Raw genomic sequence first — 21243 nt, forward strand, 5'->3', positions numbered from 1 at the left:
ACCTACTAGGACAAATTCTTCGACCCAGACCGGCAGGGCGGGATGAACTCTACTAAACCTACTAGACTAACTTATCAGTCCAGACCGGCAAGAAGGTAAGTACCATAATGTACGGGGTGTTAGGAAGGAACACATAGGCTACCAGCCAAGCCTAGCCTAGGCTAGGTTGATTCTAGGGAAAGGATAGGGGCAACTCGACCGCCTCTAGAATTAGATTATATACAAAATAACACATAATAAATATATAATATAAATAATAATAAGGACTGACGCTCGTCCCTTACGCGAACTCATGGCGAACTTTATTAAAGTGTACGCTAGACTAACTTATCATTAGTCAACTATTCCTTATTAAGTAAACGAATTCACTGCCGGAACGAGCACCAGTCCCTTAAATAATGGTCAATTAACGTCTATAACCTAATTATTCTCGATAGATGGGTGTGTGAAATCACCACGTGCTGCGCCGACTACCCGAAATGGCCCCTCAGCCAGCGGCACCCACAACATATCTTGAGGTGCCGAAGCAGTAAAATATTACATTTTCGACTAAATGCTATATGAAAAACCAAATTGGGGTACTCAACGTAGAAGCAGAAGAACCTTGCGATGCCATCATTAACGAAATAAGGGGAAAAAATCCTGGAGCAGCGAAATGCGTGTATCACACTCAATCTCTAGTACAGGAATGAGAGGAAGAGTGCATGGGTATTAGTAGTAGTGGTGAGAGGAGTTGGCGGTGGGTTTCGTTGTGATGGCTCCCACCGCGAAAGGGGATTTTGGGAAGGAATCTTCTAAGTGGCGAAGGCCCTGTGTATTGTGGTCTCCACAACGCCCCTTTACTTATACCGACACCCTTCAGGGTGATCGCACTGAGGGTAGTAACTTCAGCATACCATTCTAGCTTTTTCTCTGGTATATCTAGTTTATTTATACTTGAAAAATGAGCTACTGGGATTTTTCACCGGCTGACACAGGTCGAACCCAGAAATTACCATAATTCAATTCTTTGATGAATGAAATGTTATTTTTTTATTCCTTTCTTGTTGTATCTGAACTGAAAAGCTGAACTTGAAAGTAGTTTCAAAGGATGTATTGCAACTGTTGAAGAATATGTGTAACAAGTAAAGACAGTGCAGATCATAGATGTTTATCGTATGCCAATCTTGTCTGGAATTGCTTTATTGGTTCTTTCAAAGAACTGATACAGCAATTCTTTCTGAGACAACCTGAGGAGGTCAGCTTGGCATGATATAATGAATTCCCCCCACCCGTTCCTCCATCACTATAGCATCATTCTGCTGACTTCATCAAGAAGAAATGTCCTTAAGAAATCAGTCAGGTCTCTTTGAGGCAGAATTTTATTTAATTTTTTTATTATTTTTTTTTTTACCCTCTGTAGCCTCCTTTACAAGGATGTGCTACTTCTATACATCGCCTGTTGCCTGAGACAAAGTTACAAAAGTATTGTTGGGGCAGTAGTACTTATTTTAAATGATGGATGTCAAAAGGTATTCAATTTCAATTTTCCATTCACTTATTTGCTAGAAGTGAGGTTTGTCATGGCCTTAACTTCTTTCATTTTTTTTCTCTCATGTTTAGTTTGGGAATAAAACTTGTATTTTTTTATAGATCATGAGTTTTGTTTAGCCTTAGTTGATTTATACTGTGACATGAGAGTAGGAGACTGATGCATGGGCACTATGTTTGTGATTTTATAGGTAGGTGTTCCCTTTTGATTTTTGAGATTTAGGTTTGATGATAGGAAGAAAAAGGAGAGGATAAGACTTATACAGTGTACGTATCTGCACTGAAGAATAAAAAAATAGAAGAAAACTACAAACATTGGTACTAAAACCTCCATGAATTTCTCTTCCATAGATCTTCCATAGATATAGTGTACAGTAAGCATTGTAACCACCCTTGATATATGGTAAATATTAGAAATGATAAAAGAATTATATATTAGTGAATAATACAAAAATTGGTAAGAGAAAATGTACAGATTCTTGTAAAATAAGACATACTGAATATTCAGCTGACTCAGAGTGAAACACTGGTGCCGTACCTGTCAAAAGTATGATTACCCTCACTGGACACAAGAGGGCCTTTTTATTTACTGGGACAAATGCCTTAGAACTGATGGAAAAGTGTGCTGTGGAACAGTCCTGGGTACATACTTCGAATCTAGGTCTTTACCATATTGTTGCATTCTTTATTGTAAAGTTGACAGTGTTAGAGAAAGTGCATGGAACTTGTGTGGGACCCTCTCCCAAACTTAAACATTTCAGTAGTAGAATCTTTGTGGTGTAGAAAACTTTGAGTGGTAAGGTGACTGTCTTAGACCTGAGTAGTACATATTAAATTGTATTGTCCAAATAACTTTCTGGAAATGCATTGTTTCTTATGGAGGGGCAGTTATTCCAGTTATAATGCCATTATTTGATCCTGTTCTCACCTCCTTGAGTCTTTTATGTGTAATGGCACCATTCAGCTCCAGTCTTTATCCCTGCCAAGGAATTTTACCTCAAAGATATTGGATGACTGGATCATCATGGTAGCAGACAGGGCCACCATTCTGTGCGCTGTATTACCTGGGAATTCCTATAAGCAAGGCAAAAATCATATCATTCCTTCCCACCAAACTTGGTACTTGTGGATGAGCATCATGTCTGTGCTTCTTTCCCATTGAAATAGGATAGACAGTTTACATCAGTGAGTGAAACCTAAAAAAGGGATAGTTGTCGTTAAAAGGATGGCAGACTTTGGGCTGACTTTTCCCTCTTCATAATTTAATTCCATGAGGCCATTGTTACATGCCATCTCTCCACACACACTTCAGCAATCACTGAACTTCTTCCACCTTTCTAGGAATATGAAAACAATTTTAAAACTTACCAAGGGGTTCAGGAGATACACTGGTAAAGGAGACTTAGGAGGGTTAAAAAAAAAAATCATTCCTCCAAGGGACTTGACAGATCTCTCAGGGACATTGCTTCTGCGCATTAGAATGATGAAATCACTTATGTTTTAGCAAACTCGTTTTGGGAATTCAGCTTGCGATAGCATCCGAATGGCCTCTCCATTCTTTGCTGCAAGAGGTGCTTCTGTACTCAGTCCATGATGTGGACCAGTTTACAATGTCACTTCAAAAGTCATGTCATTTAAGCTTATTTTTTCCCAGTCCCAGCAGTCTGGAAAGTGGGAATAGTGTCACCTAAACTTAACAGATAGTCCAGGGATCTGCCTCTTCTGGTTAATAACGAAATATGGTTAGTAACAAAGATTGGCATACAAAGTATACAGGTTAGGGTACCACAGGGCCAGATGTCATCCTAGCAGGAGAGCTGGTATTTATTGCAGTTGCCATCCCTTATGTTATTATTGTATATAGTATTATAAGCAATGAGATTAGTTAAACATATATTTCCAGATTCTCAGAGAGCTCACCAAAAGAATTAATTTATTCTTAAATGACAGGTGAAAGTTGAACCAAGTTAAAGTGAAAGTCGAACAGCTCCTAACATTTTGCTCTGCAAGAGGTCATCATGTCTTAAGGGGGCCAGCCGGAACCCCTATATATGGTGGTATAGGGCAAAAAATGCAAAGTCATGAAAAAATTCATGGAGCTTCATATGGAAATTGAGAATACGTATACGAAATATTTCGTCAAAATTCCTCTTACTTTCGTAGTTACAGGGAAATTAATTAACATAACTCAATAAGCCTAAAACACTGATCTGTACAAGAAAATGCAATATTTCTTCTATTATTGTAAATTTTTATAATTATTGTCAAAGAAATTGGGAGAAATGGCATCTGTAGACATTCCCCGAGTCGAGAAGGAGACTTCAGGCTTAGCTACCAAGTCCAGTCATGAATTAGTGCGATCACAGACATCAAGTAGTCTACACGTTCCATTTCACCTCTTGACATTCGCTTGCCTTTACGTATGTTTATGTATGTTTCGGCAAGAATTTCATCATGCCAATGAGGAAAAGACAAGGAAAACATCTTGCTAACATACAGACGAAGAAAAATCGCTCTACTATTATTACAGAATATCATAATATACTCGTAGTTAGTGAAGAGAGAGGGTAGGGTTGCTTAGTAACGCCCCCTTCTTGCCTGACAGTACACGTCACACTGTGCCCAAGGCTACGATCTTTGAGCAAAGAGATCTTCATTTATGATAAATAACAAAGTTTTGGTTTTTTAATACCCAAAATGGAATATGAAATTCATAATAATCATGATTTATTAAATTGTCTTTGGAAAAATAGAGTACACCTTCGAGTTTCACCTCTAACATTCTCTTGCATTTACGTTTGTTTATCTTTGTTTCGGGCAAGAATTTCTTCATGCCAAAGAGGAAAATACAAGGAAAACATCTCGCTAACATACAGAAGAAGAAAATTCGCAGTAATAAGCCAAGTTAGTGAAGGGGAGAGAGAGAATTGCGTAGGAAGGAGTGCCCCATCTTGCCTCAAGCAGTGCCCCAGGCTGCGATATATGAGCAAAGGGATCATCATTTATGATTAAATTATGATAAATGAAATAGTTTTGGTTTATTAATACACAAAAAAGAAATATACATTCATAATAATCATTATTTATTAACATTGTCTTTATAGAAATACGAAGGAAAACTTTGAACACCCGTATCTCAAAACTATACTTATTGACCTTCAAAATCTATCTTCTCACTTAGTTTTAAAGCTATAACATTGGAATTTGGTATATAACTCAGAAAGACATTATAGAACAATCAAATAGAGCCCTTTTTTCCAATTTTTGTTTCGTCTTTTTTTTATAAATTTTTTTCTCCTGATTTATAGGGTATATTTTTTTACCATATTGAAAAATTCATATCTGGCAAAAAAATTACTTTTAGAAAAAAAACTCTCCATTCGATTGGAGGTCTACATCAGGTCTATATATGGTAGTAATCCCAGGTCTTTATATTAAATATCAAGGGAGGAGATAGAATTTGAAAAATGGTTATTTTCGGGATAAATCGCCCTGGCGTCACAAAACCGAAGGTCAGAGGCGAAAATCATATGCGGTTTGGAGATGTCCCAAGTCACCTTATTAAGTGGTATGAATATCAAAGTCCTGTCCTTAAAAAATGGCATTAGCCGGCCGGCCCCCTTAAGCATACTTGTGTTATTCTTTTTTTTTCTTAGTCAATTAATGATTATCCAAATGCAGGCAGAGGACTCCATATATGCAAGGCTATGGTTTTTATACCTAGGAAAGATACAAGTAACTTTTTAAAATTTGTCGTTTTACACTAGGTCTCCCTCCCAACCTTTGCAGTGTATCTTCATACCAATAGGCGTTCACAAGAGACAAATTTAACCTTGCTTAGGTAATTTTCTCTTAGTACTTTGTAGAGCACTTTATAGAGCAGAGTTGATGCATTTCGTAAGTGGGTGTAGGTGGTCAACAGTTGAAACAGTCATAAAGCTTTGCACTTTAGTTATTTCTCTACAAAACAAATCTTATTTTAATTAGGGTATTTGATTATATAGGGTAAGTTTTCCATATACATATACATACTGTACAATTTTATTATTTGTTATATTGTCTACACACACCATGAATTCAGTATACTTTTGTAGACCCGAGGAATGACAAATTTTACTTTTAAAGGAAGAAGATGAAGTTCTTAGTCCATCAGATGTGCAGTCAAACTGTCTGCGGCAGTTCTCCAGCACTGATTTCATCATGGAGCCTGGAATATTTTCAACTCTCAAAAGGTAGACAGTTTTGTTTGCTATCTTATATAGGTGTATCATAAATTGTAAGTACTGACATGTTGTGTATGCTTGTTTAACTTTTTGCCATTACAAGATGGCTTTAGTAATGATTTGTTAGTATCTTTTTTTTTACTCTATTTCAGTGCAGAGTAATGCCTTTCAGAATTATGAAGTATATGCTGTGGATCCTTAGAGCCTTGAATTGCTTTGGAAAAATTTAAGATAAGTGTTACATTACTGAAGAAATGAATGCTGTAGTTACCAGCATTTATGTTCTGTATTTTTTTCAGGTATTTCCAAGCTGGTGGTAACCCAGAACAAGTCATTGAGATGTTATCTGAGAATTATCAGGCTGTGGCTCAGATGGCAAATCTTATGGCAGAATGGCTAATATTGGCAGGTTAGACAGCTGTTTTTTGCTTTAGTGTTTTAGCTGTAATATTTAAAAGTTACTTTGTTCATGAAACTTACCTGACAGATATATATATAACTGTATTTTCTGAAGTCCGACAGAATTTAAAAATTCGCGGCACACGCAGTGGGCGGCCAGGTGGTAGTACCCATTCCCGCCGTGGGAGGCGGATATCAGGAACTATTCCCATTTTCTATTCATATTTTTTCTGTCGCCGGTCGGTAAACAACTGTTTACAGACCTCCGCCTAGGATTTTGAAAACTTCATTAGCCGCTTAAGTATCCTAATTATTCTTTCGATTATTAACTTGGATTTGTGGCTAGGCATACGCTATCGTAAATTTTTTTTTCATTGCATTTGATGTCTGAAGCTAGTTAGCCTAGTTTCAGACTTTGTTGTCTGCATGGTAAGGTGAGGCTACCGGAACTTTCGGTAGACACTCGCTTAGTATGTATGACGTTTACATGTTTTCTTTGCATAAGTTCAATGTAATTAGTGTAATGTGTGACTGATTACGGAAGAAGGAGGATTCATGTACGCATTTTAGAGCGTGTTAGAATCAGGAGTTTTCCTCCACATTATCTTGATAAAACTATAGAAAGGTAAACAGAAGTTAGAAATAATGAACCTTCTAACCTGTAGATTTTATTTTGCCTAACCCTGTGGTATGGCTTACGGGCCTAGAAGAAGTGTCTGCTAGAGGATTACATCAAGTAATCTTAGACTAAAGTGCTCGCTCTCCAATCAGTGTTGTGAAGTGTAGTGCCCCTTGTGTTGTGGAGGGGGCGTCAGATCGGCCCCATAATGCCTCTAGGCCTGGACCTCTGTCGGACTCCCAGGACTCAGGGAGAGGGCATGTCGAAAGCCGCAAGAGGGTTACGGGGGCTCCCCACCGATCTGGCGTCCCTTCGGCAGAACCCGTTGACGCTTCCCAGCTGCTAAAGATCGTGCACGTGCACGAATCTTGAAGGATTGCTTCTCGTCCTCCGAGGCGTCCTCCCCGCGCAAGGGTTGGAGCTCTCGGAAGGACTCGCGCCCTCTAAGAAGCTTTAGAGAAAAGGACGCTTCCACGTCCTCTCTCTCGTTAGGAGGGAACGTCAGATCGGCCCCATAACGCCTCTAGGCCTAGACCTCTGTCGGACTCCCAGGAAACCAGGGGAGGGCATGTCAAAAGCCGAAGGAAGGTTACGGGTTTTTCATGCTGATCTGGCTTCCTTTCAGCAGGTCCTGTTGTCGCTTCCCAGGCTGCCGAAGATCGAGCACGTGCACGAATCTTGAAGGATTGCTTCTCGTCCTCCGAGGCGTCCTCCCCACACAGGGGTTGGAGCTCTCGGAAGGACTCGCGCCCCCTAAAGAAGCTTTAGAGAAGAGGACGCTTCACGTCCTCTCTCTCTCGTCACGAGAGGATGAAAGAGTCCTGTGCCCTGTCAGGGCTCTCGAGTTATATTTACATAAACGAAGGAAGTAAGAGGTCCTTCGGGTAATGTATGGTGCTCAGGAAGAGACCACATTTACCTTTTTCGAAGAATGCACTGGCTCTTTTCCTAAGGGAAATATTAAGGAGGCTCATTCATCTTGCCAGAAGAGTGATTTGAGCCTCCTGCGAGTGAACGCTCATGAAGTTAGAGCTGTTTCAACCTCGCTAGCATTCCAAAAGGATTTGGTAATCAAGGACATTCTAGATTCCACCTTTTGGAGGAGCAACTCAGTATTCGTCTCCTCTCCTAATGGCGCTCCGTATACGTTATGTAACGTTCGCTTTACTTCGAAAAGCAAGCTGATAAGTTTGACGTCCGGCAAGCTGCTTTGCCACAGTCCAACAACTTATGTCTCTGGTTCGGCATAAGAAGGGCAATTTAGACGTGAAGAAGTTTTTGGAGGTGCTTGACGTCCTATAGTGGAGACATTCTCCAGGACACTCGGCAAGCACCTTGCGAGGGTGTCTTTCGGACGCTCGGCGTTCCTTTGCTGAGTGCGTTTCTGGAGATTGTCTTTTGCATTACTAAGACGCAAGTTCTCGCACAAGCGGCCACTGTCTTTGTAAGAAGGTAGAAGGTCTTTAAGGCCCGTCTTGAAGACGAAAGCCATACGTCTTCCTTTAGTGTTCACACACTTCAGGAGCAGCGTGCGGCTCTCCATGGAGACTCGCATGAGGACGTCCCTTGAAAATATTCAACGTCATATGCAAAACGCGGTTCGTCGTAACATTGAGATGTTGGAAAGGTCGCTCGCCAGGACGCCTCTTGGCAGGCCTTGCATGCATCAGGGCGCTCAACGAGTTCCTCTCTGAAACGTCGTTCAGAAGACTTGGTGTTCTCTGCTCAGACACGCTCGTAGCTAAGCAGGACGTTTTTTTTTTGAGGACGCTCAGCAGGACCGCTTTCAGGACGCTAAGCAGGACGCTTTTGAGGACGCGCAAGACGCTTTTGAGGCGACGCTCGGCAGACGCTTTTGAGGACGCTCAGCAGTTTTTTTTTTTTTGACGTCTTTTTGAGGACGCTCAGCAGGACGCTTATGAGGACGCTTTTGTGGACATTCGCCAGGACGCTTCGGTGGAAGCTCGGCAGGACGCTTTGCGAGAGTAAAGGCGTCTTATTTGCTGTTCACGACGTTTCTTAGGACGCTTGACGCTTTATAAACGCTCGTCAAGACGAGGTTTTTTCAGGACTCTCCACAGGACATTCCTTTACAGAAAAAAGGATTCGGAGTTAGCGGAGAGATACCCGAATTTTTTCTTCGATCCCTCTTTCTCTCATCGATTTCTCTGAGAATCGGGAAGATTATATACTCGGATTCCTGGGTGACTTTCGGTCATGTTAAAGGGTTTTCCCCTATTAGCAAAGTGCTAATAGTTTTGTCAAGTAAGGACGTTTTCCCCATTGTCTAGATATTAAACGTTTTGTCATTTAAGTGGGGACCCCTCTATAAATGGGGTAGTTTCTCATTGACATAGATTTTAACGTTTTTTATCGTTTAAGCGGATAAACTCGTTAACAAATTTCGGAAGAGCTCTCATTCATTTTCAGAGGCTCATCCGGGGAGTAAGAAAAAGACTTGTAGACTAGATCCAGGAAGTCTTATGTCCAATATCATAAGAACATTGAACGGTCCCTTTTCGATCCTACGGTTCTCTCTTGATGATCTCTATTCGAATATTACTCTAACCCCTCCCTTTTCTTGGAAAAGAGTCTTGGTAAAGAGTCAAGGAGTTCTTTTAAAAAGCCTCATTCATTAGAGCGTGGACAGTCGTTTTCCTTTCTTTCTCTCTTCCTCGTCGAGGAAAGATGTAGTAGAGAATTCGATGTTCAAATTACTACAATACTTACGTAGTTTATCTTTGCGTCATTTTGCTAACGCATGGGTCAAGTCATATACGCATATCGTATTTACCTCTGCGGATAGAAGCCGAAAGAACTGTTGTTCTAATGAATGTATTTATTTGACACTCCCTTCAACCTTCCAAGAGTTTTCGGAGTAAGAACAACTCTTCAGGTATTGTTACGACAACACCGACTCAGCTTCTGTTTTTAGCGAATTCTGTCTCGTTTAAATAGGCTGCTTGAGAGTTTCCTTTTGCTCGATAATATCATACCTATTCCTTCGTAAAGGGAGTAGCTGGCAACTCAGGCAGTTAGTATTCTGTTCACCATTGAAGCTTTCCTTCGAGGAAGACTTCTCCTTCACTCTCTTTGATAGAGATCGAAGGTGGTCGATCTCCAATCCTTATTTTGTTTTCTTGAAGGAAAGAATTTAGGATGGAGATCGTTGTTCAGAATCCTATAAATATACTACGTATATTAACCTCGCGACATGATTCTACTAAGCAGTTGAATTGTCCGAGGGGTAGGCGCATATCCTAGTTATTCTACAGATTGCGACTTAGACGAGAAGTATTCTAATTGAACTGCAACTCTGGGTTGCCTGCAACCTCCCAGGAGTTTGTTTCAATTTTATATACTTATGGTTTTGTCACGACAACACCATTTCAACTTTTATATTTACCGAAATTCGTTTCGCCTAAATATAATTGCTCGAGCATATCTTTTATGCTCGGTGGTTCTAGCCGAACGCATTCCTTTGTGGAATATGGATTACCTGGCAACTCAGGATGACGAGTCAGCGGGAGCTCAAGCTCAGCTACTGCGTATTGAACTGCCTGATAGCAGCTCAGTATCAGCTGGGCCTCCGAGATGCACGGTTGGTTATGTCTCTCTCTCTCTCCTGCTTTGATTGACTACCGAACCGTATCTCTGCCCAACAATCATGGACTTAGGTCTCTGATTAACGGGGTTTCTCGCAATTATGAAGGAACATCTACTGCTGTGACGATAGATTCCATCGCCTTCGATATTGCGAGAATTTTCAACAGAGATATCTCTTAGACTCTTTCATCTTTCTGTTTAACGCACGGTAACAGAAGTCTGTACAAGTCTCCCGCTGCATCGCACTGCGATAATGCGAATGATTTTGCAGACATCTGGGTTTGTCTTTAAAATATCTCATATTCGTAGGTGTACAATTGTTCATTGTTCATCCCGAATTAAAACAGATATGTCAAAAGACATCGCCTACTCTCCGACCTGACAGCTCTACTTCCAAATGTTCAGCCCATGAGAAGCAGTTCTTCAGGCAGCTTTCCCCTGTGTTTTCATTACTGAAGAACGCCCCGCTTTCATTGCAACTACGACTTCTCACCGGACAGCAATGAAATAGCGGTTAGCGTTTTCAGTCATTTGTAGGCACAGGTTCAGAATCTTGAGAATCCTTCTCTCGATTTGTCTGTGAAGACGTAGGTTGCATTCAATATCTACCTTCGTCTTCAACGGTACAGAGCGATAAGATCTTCAAGAGTAATGGCAGCCTCTTGGCCAAGGCAAAGCAGTGCTGCCTATTTTCAGTGTTCAATCGGAGGAGGCCGTTTCTGGAGATAGTGAAGGGAAATGACTGTTCCTCCACCTCGACCTCTGTGAAGTTCCTTATGGTTCTATCTTTCCGTCTGAAGTATGAGATAAGCTAGAAGTCCTAACTATTGTAGAATATGCAAATATGTTGTTGATGGCCTCTAGGCTCAGAGATTCGGTTCTGTCAAACAACAAAGCTTCACGATCTTTGAGGTCTGTGGAGATCTTAAAATTCTCTGGATCAAAGGTTCCGGCATGGAACTTAGACGTAGTCTGAGTTTCTGATGCCAAAAGCAATTCGAACCTATCCTTTCTGCGAACTTAATACACGTGACCAGAAAGGCTAATATTCTAACCGCTCTAGCCACGGCAAAGAGGGTTAGTGAGGTTTTAGCCATCATCAGAGGTTTTGGCTTTAAAGGACATAATGCGGTCTGTCCTCTAAGCATTCCGTTCTTGATAAGAACGAAAACCTGTCTAACCCTTGACCCGAAGGCTTGGAGACCAAGGGTATGGCACAAATTATTGGGCAAGGGCATTAGAGAGTCCTGTGCCCTGTAGGGTCTCTCAAGTTTTATCTTGATAAAACTATAGAAAGTCAAGGTCAACGGACAATCTGCGGTGTTCCGTAAAAAGACCAGACTGGTTCATGTCCAAAAACACCCTGGTGCATTATAGCCAAAGGAGTTCCGTTTTAAGAGGTCTCATTCATTGTGTTTGCAGATTTGAGATTTTTTCTTAATATGAATGCTCAAGAGGTGAGGGCGTGGCCTCGGAAGCATTTCAACAGAGCATGACACTCAGTAACATCCTGAGTGCCACGCTTTAGCGAAGCAACTCTGTGTTCGCTTCACACTCCCGACAATCTGCGGTGTTCCGTAAAAAGACCAGACTGGTTCATGTCCAAGAACACCCTGGCATTATAGCCAAGGAGTTCTTTTAAGAGGTCTCATTCATTATGTTTGCATAAAGATTTGAGATTTTTTCTTAATATGAATGCTCAAGAGGTGAGGGCGCGGCCTCGGAAGCATTTCAACAGAGCGTGACACTCAGTAACATCCTGAGTGACACGCTTTAGCGAAGCACTCTGTTCGCTTCACACTCCCCCGACGGGATGTGAAGACGACATTTCAGATCCGTAAGTCGCTAGGACCATACATATCCGTAGATATATTATTGGGGGCAGGAAGCAACACGAATCCTATCCTATAGAAAAGGGATAGGTGTGCTTTTAACTTTGAAGGGTTGGTCGCTTGAGGCGCGTTCCTTTTCTTTAGCCTAGAAGTTATGGAACTAACTTTGATAGGTTAGGTCAGGTGGTGGTTTTAGCTTCGTTGCCCTCAGAAGTATGGTCATATGGTCTAGTCACATTGTGGTCACGCCCCCGTTGACAGATCATTTAGAGCGCACCAGCATTACAGGTCTCTACCTCGCTGGCAACTCTAGTAACGCAGAAGCAGACTTTGGTGACAGTAATCACGAAGTTGGCTATGCTAACAGGTGAGGAACTAAGATGTATATCATCTACTTAATTTAAGTTTCCCAAAAAATCCTATTCTGTCTCTTCCCACCATCCGAAGGTGGGATTCAGCTATATATATATCTGTCAGGTAAGTTTCATGAACAAAATGTTATTGTTATAATACAATTAAGTTTGTTCATACTTACCTGGCAGATATATATAATTAAAGTGCCCACCCACCTCCCCTCAGGAGACAGTGGCACTGATAAAATATGAATAGAAAATGGGAATAGTTCCTGATATCCGCCTCCCACGGCGGGAATGGGTACTACCACCTGGCCGCCCACTGCGTGTGCCGCGAATTTTTAAATTCTGTCAGACTTCAGAAAATACAGCTATATATATATCTGCCAGGTAAGTATGAACAAACTTAATTGTATTATAACAATAACATTTTAGGTAATTATTAGTTTTCTTAATCTTCTAAACACATTTTTTTATTTTAAAACAATTATGGTAAATCTTCTCAGGGGCAAGCATCAATGATGTACAAGCAATGGTTGAGAATCATCTGAAGCAAATGATACTGAAGACATTTGACCCTAAGAAAGCTGACACAATCTTCACAGAGGAGGGAGATGTAAGTTCATTGGTATCTGTTTTCTTTCTTAAATCATTTACTCTTCACAGAAAACTGAATAACCATGCTACCTACGTATATATTATTTAGGACTTAAGTGGCATTAATGTAGGTAATGGAGCTAATTGTTATTATTTATTTTTGTAGAAGCTTTTATTTTCTTATCTGAAGCTTTTATGTTTTTATCTGTTTTGCAGAATTGAGTTTCACTGTTTTGTACAATAACCTTTAGAATAAGGTCTCTAAAAATTGTTACATTTATTATTATATTATAATGGTATATGATCAAGATAATGAAAATATTTAGAACTTCAGAATTGTCTTGCTATTGTTTGTGGTTGATACCATGGTATGTGCTGAATTTACTATATGGAAAGATAAATGTATAGATGCTGATTGATCCTGAGGTATAATGTAGTACAGTTTTGGTTGTCTTTCCTAATAAGTAGGTCTCATGTAGGTATCCAGGTAACAGATAATATTACATAAGTGCATTGCTGTTTACAACTACTGAATAGCATAAAATGGGATAATATTTCATCTTATAATAATTCATTTTGAAGTTGAATTTTTAAAGAAAAAGTTCTCAACTTTAATGACTGAATATTCCTGACTTTATTCCTGACTTCTTGCAATTTTGAATTGATTGTTTATATTGAGTAGTAGTCATTTTAATCTTCCTGTGTAAGTGTATCAGAGGCAACATTAAAGTACTAGTTGCCATACAAAACTTGCAGGTTACAAGATTTCTTTATCAGTCTTTTAATTTGCAATGTAATAAAATCTGTGTTAACCGGTTGTCTTTGAACTTAGAACATGTTGGATAACTGGGGATAGGTTAGTATTCTTTGGAAAATACTAGAATTTTTGTATTTATGTTCATCCTAATAAAAGTTTTATGTTATCCTTTTCTGGAACACTAGCTTTCATTTGTTCATAGGCAGAAAAAAACCTTTGGTTTAACTTTAACATTAAGGTAAATCTTCTGGCGCCAACAGGAAACCGGTTAAAAACAATAGAAAATTGTAACTGCAAGGAATCTGTGGCATCTGGCATTCAGTATGTAGTTGAGGTGGAAGAGAGTGAGATACTACGCTTGAACCCAGTAACGCATTAGTCTTTCTTCAACCACCTTGGAGAATGGATGTTTGCTTTGCTCTCCTACCCAAGCTGGTTTTTGACCCAAGCCCATTCTGTCGTTTCATATATTATCCTATCCAGCCTAAGAAGTCCCGTGAACGTCACCTTATTTGTCCTGGCCTCTCAGGATTCCCATGTTCACACTTCCTGGCTTCCTCTAAAACAAATGCAGGAAAAAGTTACTAAGCAGGAAGAGTCAGTAAATATATCATTGAAAAAATTAAATCATATTTGAATGTCTTAACATGAAATATTTGAATATACTATTTCAAACAATATTTCAAATTACAAATTTGCTAACAAAGGAACAAGATGGAGATGACCCCTCTCCCTGAAAGGGCATTTTTCCCTCCAAGAGAGTTGGAGCAGCAGTATACATAAAACAGCTGATGATAAAGCCTTTTCCTGCCAGCTGTTTTATGTATACTGATGCCCCAACTCTCTTAGAGGGAAATTGCTCCTTCAGGGAGAGAGGGGTAAGCTACATCTAGTTCCTTTGTTAGCAAATTTGTAATTTGAAATATTGTTTGAGATATATTGAAATATTTTTTGTGTTAAGACATTCCAATATGATTTAATTTTTTTAATGATATATTTACTGACTCTTCCTGCTTAGGCTTCAGTGTGGAGTTTGTTCTCCCTTTTATGTCATTATTTTGATTTCTCTACACCTATGATTTTTTTACGGGTTAGACACAATATTTTGTTTCAGAGAGACAATTTCTGGAAACATGGTGTTTTGGTCTTTCAGATTTTGTGTGATTCGGAACGTTTGAGACTTTCCAGGTTCGTGTTTCAGACAAGGGTTATGTGCAAGGATTCGTCTTACTTACCATGGAAGTTTTCCTCCACTTCCTCAACGTGAATTTTGATAGTGGAAGTTCTCCACTTCCATTGGTCCCATCTACTTGCTCAGGACCAGTCAGAATTTTCCATCTCGTTGCTTTCCCATCATTTGTGGGGGTGAGTCATACAGCTCACCCCTTTCCTTACATATAATATGTTTCTTTTCCTTCTGTCTGGATGGGAGGTTTCTTCTCTTCCTGAGGGGAAGGCATGTTATTTGTTTCTTTTCAGGCTCTACAGTTGTCAGCCCTCTTCTCACCTTGGAGTCAGTCGGCGGCATGGTCCGCTCAGTGGGAGCCCGTATGCTTTCACTTAGCTCTCCCAGAGATACCACTTCATTAATTATTGTTATGCTCTTTGGTGCTGTTGGGGAATTTGGTGTGGCATCTGATATTTCTCCATCTGATGATATCGCCTTGGTTCTCCTATTTGTCATATGAAAGAAACTTGTCATTACAATTTTGTTTTGATTAACCTGCTCATACGTGCAATAGTTTCTGCTTTTGTAAGAGTACAGTTGCAGGTTTGTCTATGGACCATATTTACCCATTATTTGTGGAAAATTTGCTTATTCGCAGTATTTTTCACTCAGAAGTATTCACAAATTACTGTATTTTCATATCATTTTCACGACTAAATGCACTTTTTGTCATAAACTATTAAAATACTCGAGTATAAGCAGTTTTAGAGTTTTTTTGTGTTTTAACTATTCAAAATAATAGGCAGTTGTAGGCATTTTTAGAGGGTTTTAAGTATTTGTGGATTCGAGCTATCCATGGGGGGTCTAGTACTCATCCTCCATGAATACAGGGGGTCTACTGTAATCTGTTTTGTGGTGCCATGGATGGGATTGTGACATCATGGCTTGTTCTTATGATGACAGTTTTGATTGATTGACTCTTGAGAGTCAAGAGAAGTGCAACTCATCTTCCACTACCTGTAACGTTGGAATTACATGGGAAATTCTTTGCTTTTCTTCACTTGTATGCATGCTGGTGAGGCCCTCCAGTTGCTGTAGAAGTCAAAGAATGATCCTTTTGTCATCGTCATCTTGCCTTCTTATGTCGGTGCTCGCCTTCATCTACAAGCTGGGGTTTGTTTTTTGTTATGAGTGTCTCCTCAAGAACCTGCAACTGAGAGCTCCAGTTGCATGATTTCCTTGGGTTTGGCAAGTTAGAGAGGTACCCAGTGTCATTTTCTCCCTTGTTACTTAGGACACTTGGGTAGAGGGAGCAACCATCCTTCATCCTGTTTATGGCTTGGTAGCTCATCCATGATCTTTGATTTCTTCTAAATCCAATACTAAGGATGCTTACTACGCACTTGGTTTTCTTTGAAACTACAGTTCTCTCCAGTTTGAAGTAGCCATGAAGATTCTACAATGTCCCAGCCAGAGATGATACAGTTTCCTTCGTTGGACATTAGAGATTCTGGACATTCTGGGACATGTTTCCAGCTTAGGCATTGCTGCCTCGACACTCACACGTTCATGACTTAGTTCCAGATTTACATGGAGGTGACACACGTCCATGGACGTTTCCTGAGAGCTGTGTTGTTTTCCTCCTCTCACAGACTTTAGTCTCCCCTTCACATATGCAGATATGTTCTTGTGGTAGATAATCATTCTTCCCTTTTCAAGCCTCGTTCACCTGCTAGGCCCAGGACTTTTTGCACGTTGCTCACATCCATGGTCGTGTTTCAAGCAATGACACTTGCTCCTTTGGCTATTCGTGGTTGAGAGAAAGAGATCATCTTTCTCCAGTTTCAAAGAAACCAAGGCTTTCTCATTCTTCTATAATAGATTCACATCAGCTGTGCATCTGATGTCTAGGCCATTCCCTTATGACGCTCCTGATTGGCTGTTGATAAGCCAAACACAGGGCTGGAAACTCTCAGTCTCGCTTGAGAGTTCACATAGGCAGGATGTATTATCCGTCCTCTCTCAAAAATTGGTGACGTCCGACAGATGTTACCATAGTAGTGTCCAACGGTCGTCGGTATCTTCTATGTCTGAGATCAAAGCAGACGATTGACCTACCACACAGCCTTACAGCACGTTTATGCAATGTCTAGGAACAGACCATCAACCTAGCCCCATGGCTACTCAGCACATCTGTGCAGTGCCTTTTGGTCACAGCTGATGGACTTTACCCTAGTAATATCTGATGGATGTTCCATGTCATCTACATACAAGATCAATCTTCCAACTATAACGTCCTTCATTACAAGTCAATGAATTCGTTCAGTCAGGCCCATATGACCTTCACTGTGGGAATTGACAGTCTTTGTGTTGACCTGAAGACTTCAGCCCTCCTCAGGTAGGAAGAATTCTCTTGTTTCATTGTTTATTTTCAATTTGGATTGTTCCTATGAGAATATTGACTTAATACTTCAACTCTGACCCTATGTAGTTACAGCTAGTCAGTGGGTTGGTTTGTTTACAGTGAAGTTTTCTAACTCCATAAATCTACTATTCAGACCTACTCAGTTGGTAAGGTACCTAAGTGGTTGAGTTCTTGGCTTAGCCCAAGTTGTTTAGTTCTTAGCTTAGTCCAAGTGGTTGAGTTCTTAGCCTAGACTAGCCTAGCTAGTTTGAACCTACCTTTGCCAACTTAGCCTAGCCAAAGTGGTTGAGTTCTTAGCCTAGCCTAACTAGTTTGAATCTACCTTTTCCAATTTAGCATAGCCTAAGTAGTTAATTTCATAGCCTATCCTAGCCTAGCTAGTTCTAGTCTATCTGTACCATCCTGGTCTAATCTAAGTGCTGGAGTTCTTAGCTTAGCTTATCCTAGCTGGTTCGAGCCTATCTTTACCAGACCTGCCCTTTCATATCCTGGAGCATGTTCTGCTTCATGACTTTTGCTAGAGGAGGATTTTCCCATTCTTCATAAGTTTGGGATTGGATTAGGTTAGGTTGAGTATAATTCCTAACTTAGCCTAGTTTTATATATCCAAGAAACCAGACCAGTACTGTGTCTCAGTACCCTAGTTGTTCTTGTCTCTGCAGGAGTTAAGATTTGTCTTCAGCGTTGTGCTATGATGCTCAGGAACATCACCATGGTGGCTCGTTAGTTAAAACAAAGGAGGGGAGGGCAGTGTCCTATCATCTTAGGACATCTCTGCTGAGTAGCATACTGAATTTGTCATCATAGTGGATCCCTTCTCCTCTGTTGGAAATGCACGTTCCTATGGCAACGTGAGGACATCTGTCTGCAGTGCAAATTCCTTTGACTGCACAAGTTGACAATAAGATATTTAGAACATACCTGTACAGAGCATATTATCATAGGACATCCCCTTGGATTATCCTATTTTTTCTTTTGTCTACTTGGAGAACACCCATGTTAGGCCTCTTCGCTACACGGTTCAACAGGAAGCTAGAGGCCTACTGTTCAGTGGTCCCAGATCCATTCGCTGGGGTGGAGGACTCCTTTCTGCATACTGGGAACAACCTGGAAGTTTATGCATTTCCTCCATTCTGCCTGTTTTGTCATGTCCTAAACAGAATACATAATGGGTTCCAAAATCTCAGAATGACTCTAGTAGCTCCTTTTGGCCCCAAGCGGAGTGGTTCCCAGGTCTTTTTCTCTTCTCTCAGCAGTGTCGAGAGAGATTCCATCTTAGCATAACCTTCTCTGCCAACCTCTTGTGGAGAGATACCATCAATTGGTCGGATCTACTATATCTCTTCCTGTCTGGAGTTTGCCCAGTATCTCTTTCGAGCGAGAGATCTTTCTTGCAGAGCAGCGATTCGGATGTAGTCCTATTTCAGAAGTACCTTGTCAGCTGTGCACAAGATGTGCTGTCTGCGTTGATCAGTGTCATCGAAGGGGTTTCTCTCCACTCAGAGTTTCTGTCCAATAGATAATGGTCTGGGTCTTTCTTAGAACAAAGGAAATTCTTTCTGCTTATATTGTCAAGGGTTATAGTGATGCCTTATGATTAGTCCATCATCTGAAAGATGTGGACATCACTTCACCCTGGGAATTCTCTATGTGGTTCAAGAGCTTTGGTCTTTTTCACTTAAGGAAATCGAACCTCTTGTATGACACCTTACTCTGGTACTGAATAGTCTCACTCGAGCTCCATCAGAGCCCATGCAACAATCGTTTTGCAGGGAACTGACTTTGGAAACAGTTTGCCTCCTGACTTGGAGAGCTCCATGGTCAGGATGATGACGTAAACACACAAGGGGTTGGTGGTAGTAGCCTTCAAATTTGTCCTGGAAATCATAGCTAAGACCCAAATCCTCAGATCTCAGTGACAAATTTGCCTCCTTTTCCATTCCTTCCAGTATGGAGTTTGTTACCAGCAAGCTTCAAGAGTTACTGCTTTGCCCCATCAGAGCACTGCGTTGTTATTAAAAGGACTCATCACCTAGAGCCTAGCTGTCGTAGACTTCATGTTGACATGAGCCAGACCAAGAAAAGTGTCCTAGAATAACCGTTCATTTAACTACGAGGTGATTAGGCAAGCCTACTCCTCATTGTCAAGTTCTGTCACTAATACATACTGTGCATGTAAAAGCACAGGACATCAGAGGAATAGGTTCCTTCCTGGCATTTAAGAAGAACTTATCTGTTCATAGAATTTTTAATGCTGGTTCCTGACTGCGTCAAACCACTTTCATTTTTTTCTTTCCCTTTATTCCTTTCTTCAATACCTATGAGCAGTTTGAAGAAGAGACACATCATATGCTGGAGCTGGCTTGATGCAAGTGAGCATTGCAGCCATACTGTTACAGCACTTTTTTATGATCTATACAATTTACAAATCTGTTTCTCTGTAGCGTCAGCTCTTCTCTCCAGCAAGGGGAATTAGGGGTTGTGACAAACCCATTTCTTGTGGCTAACATGGTTTGTTACCAGAACAGATATAGTCATTCTTTTTTACTTCCATATATGCGATGAATCTGGACATGTATCATTGTATTTAAACCCAGTGGACTGGGTGTTAGGTATCCACATATTTAACATCTCAAAGGCTTAGGTCCTCTTCTTTAGAATTCTCAATTCTGAGAAGAATGATCCGGTGTGCTGAACCTCCAGTTGGTTCAGGATTCTATCCTAATGTTAAGACCGAAAGTTTGTTTCACATATGAACAAATGATAAATTTTGTATTAATTTTTAATCTTCATAGTTAACAAACCTGCAGTCTTAACATTGACTGCCCATCTCTAACATCCACCCCTCTTATATTTCATCCTGGATTGGAAGAAAGACTAATGCATCACTGAGTTTAAGTGTGGTCTCTGACTCGCTTCTACCTCAGCTACGTATTGGATGCCAGATGCCACAGGTTCCTTGCATTTACAATTTTTTATTGTTTATTACCAGTTTCCAGCTGGCACCAGAAGATTTATCCTAACGTTAAGACCTCAGGTATGTTAGCTATGAAAAATGCAAATTAATTAAGAATTTGTCATTTTGCAGTGAGTTTAAGTAGAAATTAATGGTGCAGGAGTTCAATCAGATCTCTCTTAAGATTTGATAACTAACCAATAGAAGGCTAGACTAACAAGTGTACATTCAGCTATGTTAATTACTGTATTCTTTGTTTCATTCAGTGAACTCTGCATACTGCAGACAGAAGTGATAATTATTAATAATTAGTATATTATGCAGTAAATCTGTTAAAAATTATATTGAAAATTATTTTACTATGAAGTATCAGACTTTGGGATACTGTGTTTAAACTTACAACAATTTGACTAGCCAATTGAGAAATTGCTGGGCATTTGTATGACAATATTTACATGAATTTATGGACTAACTCTTGAATCATTTATCCAGAAATATCAGCACTGATATTTGAAATGAAAACCATGCGTACGCTGCAGCACCAAGCTGATTAAGGTTTTTGGAATCATACACTACACTTGTCTTAGATGATACTACTTGAAACTCCGATTGTTTGAAATTGGGAATCAAGCCCAACTTCAAGCTTTCACTTTATGTATGATGGCTTTTCCCCTTTTGAGGCTTTTACAAGCATCAGGATTTCAGGAGAAATGCAATAAGTTACACTGTAAGCGGTAGACCAGTGGAAAAAATTAGAATTCAGTTGTTTGTGAAAGTC

At 40.2% G+C, this 21243-nt stretch overlaps 1 protein-coding gene across 2 annotated transcripts in view; it reads left to right on the top strand.

Moving 5' to 3' along the window:
- LOC135219518 (negative elongation factor D-like) overlaps positions 1-21243 on the top strand; it is a 166419-nt gene that overhangs the window by 53936 nt on the left and 91240 nt on the right. For both annotated transcript variants that reach the window (XM_064256348.1, XM_064256347.1), the window contains exons 3-5: positions 5656-5762; positions 6053-6162; positions 13069-13178. In XM_064256348.1, coding sequence (XP_064112418.1) covers positions 5656-5762; positions 6053-6162; positions 13069-13178 — 327 coding nt within the window. The remainder of the gene's footprint in view (positions 1-5655; positions 5763-6052; positions 6163-13068; positions 13179-21243) is intronic.

This window comes from Macrobrachium nipponense, chromosome 1 (genome assembly GCF_015104395.2).
Source record: "Macrobrachium nipponense isolate FS-2020 chromosome 1, ASM1510439v2, whole genome shotgun sequence".
NCBI classification, from domain to species: Eukaryota; Metazoa; Arthropoda; class Malacostraca; order Decapoda; family Palaemonidae; genus Macrobrachium; species Macrobrachium nipponense.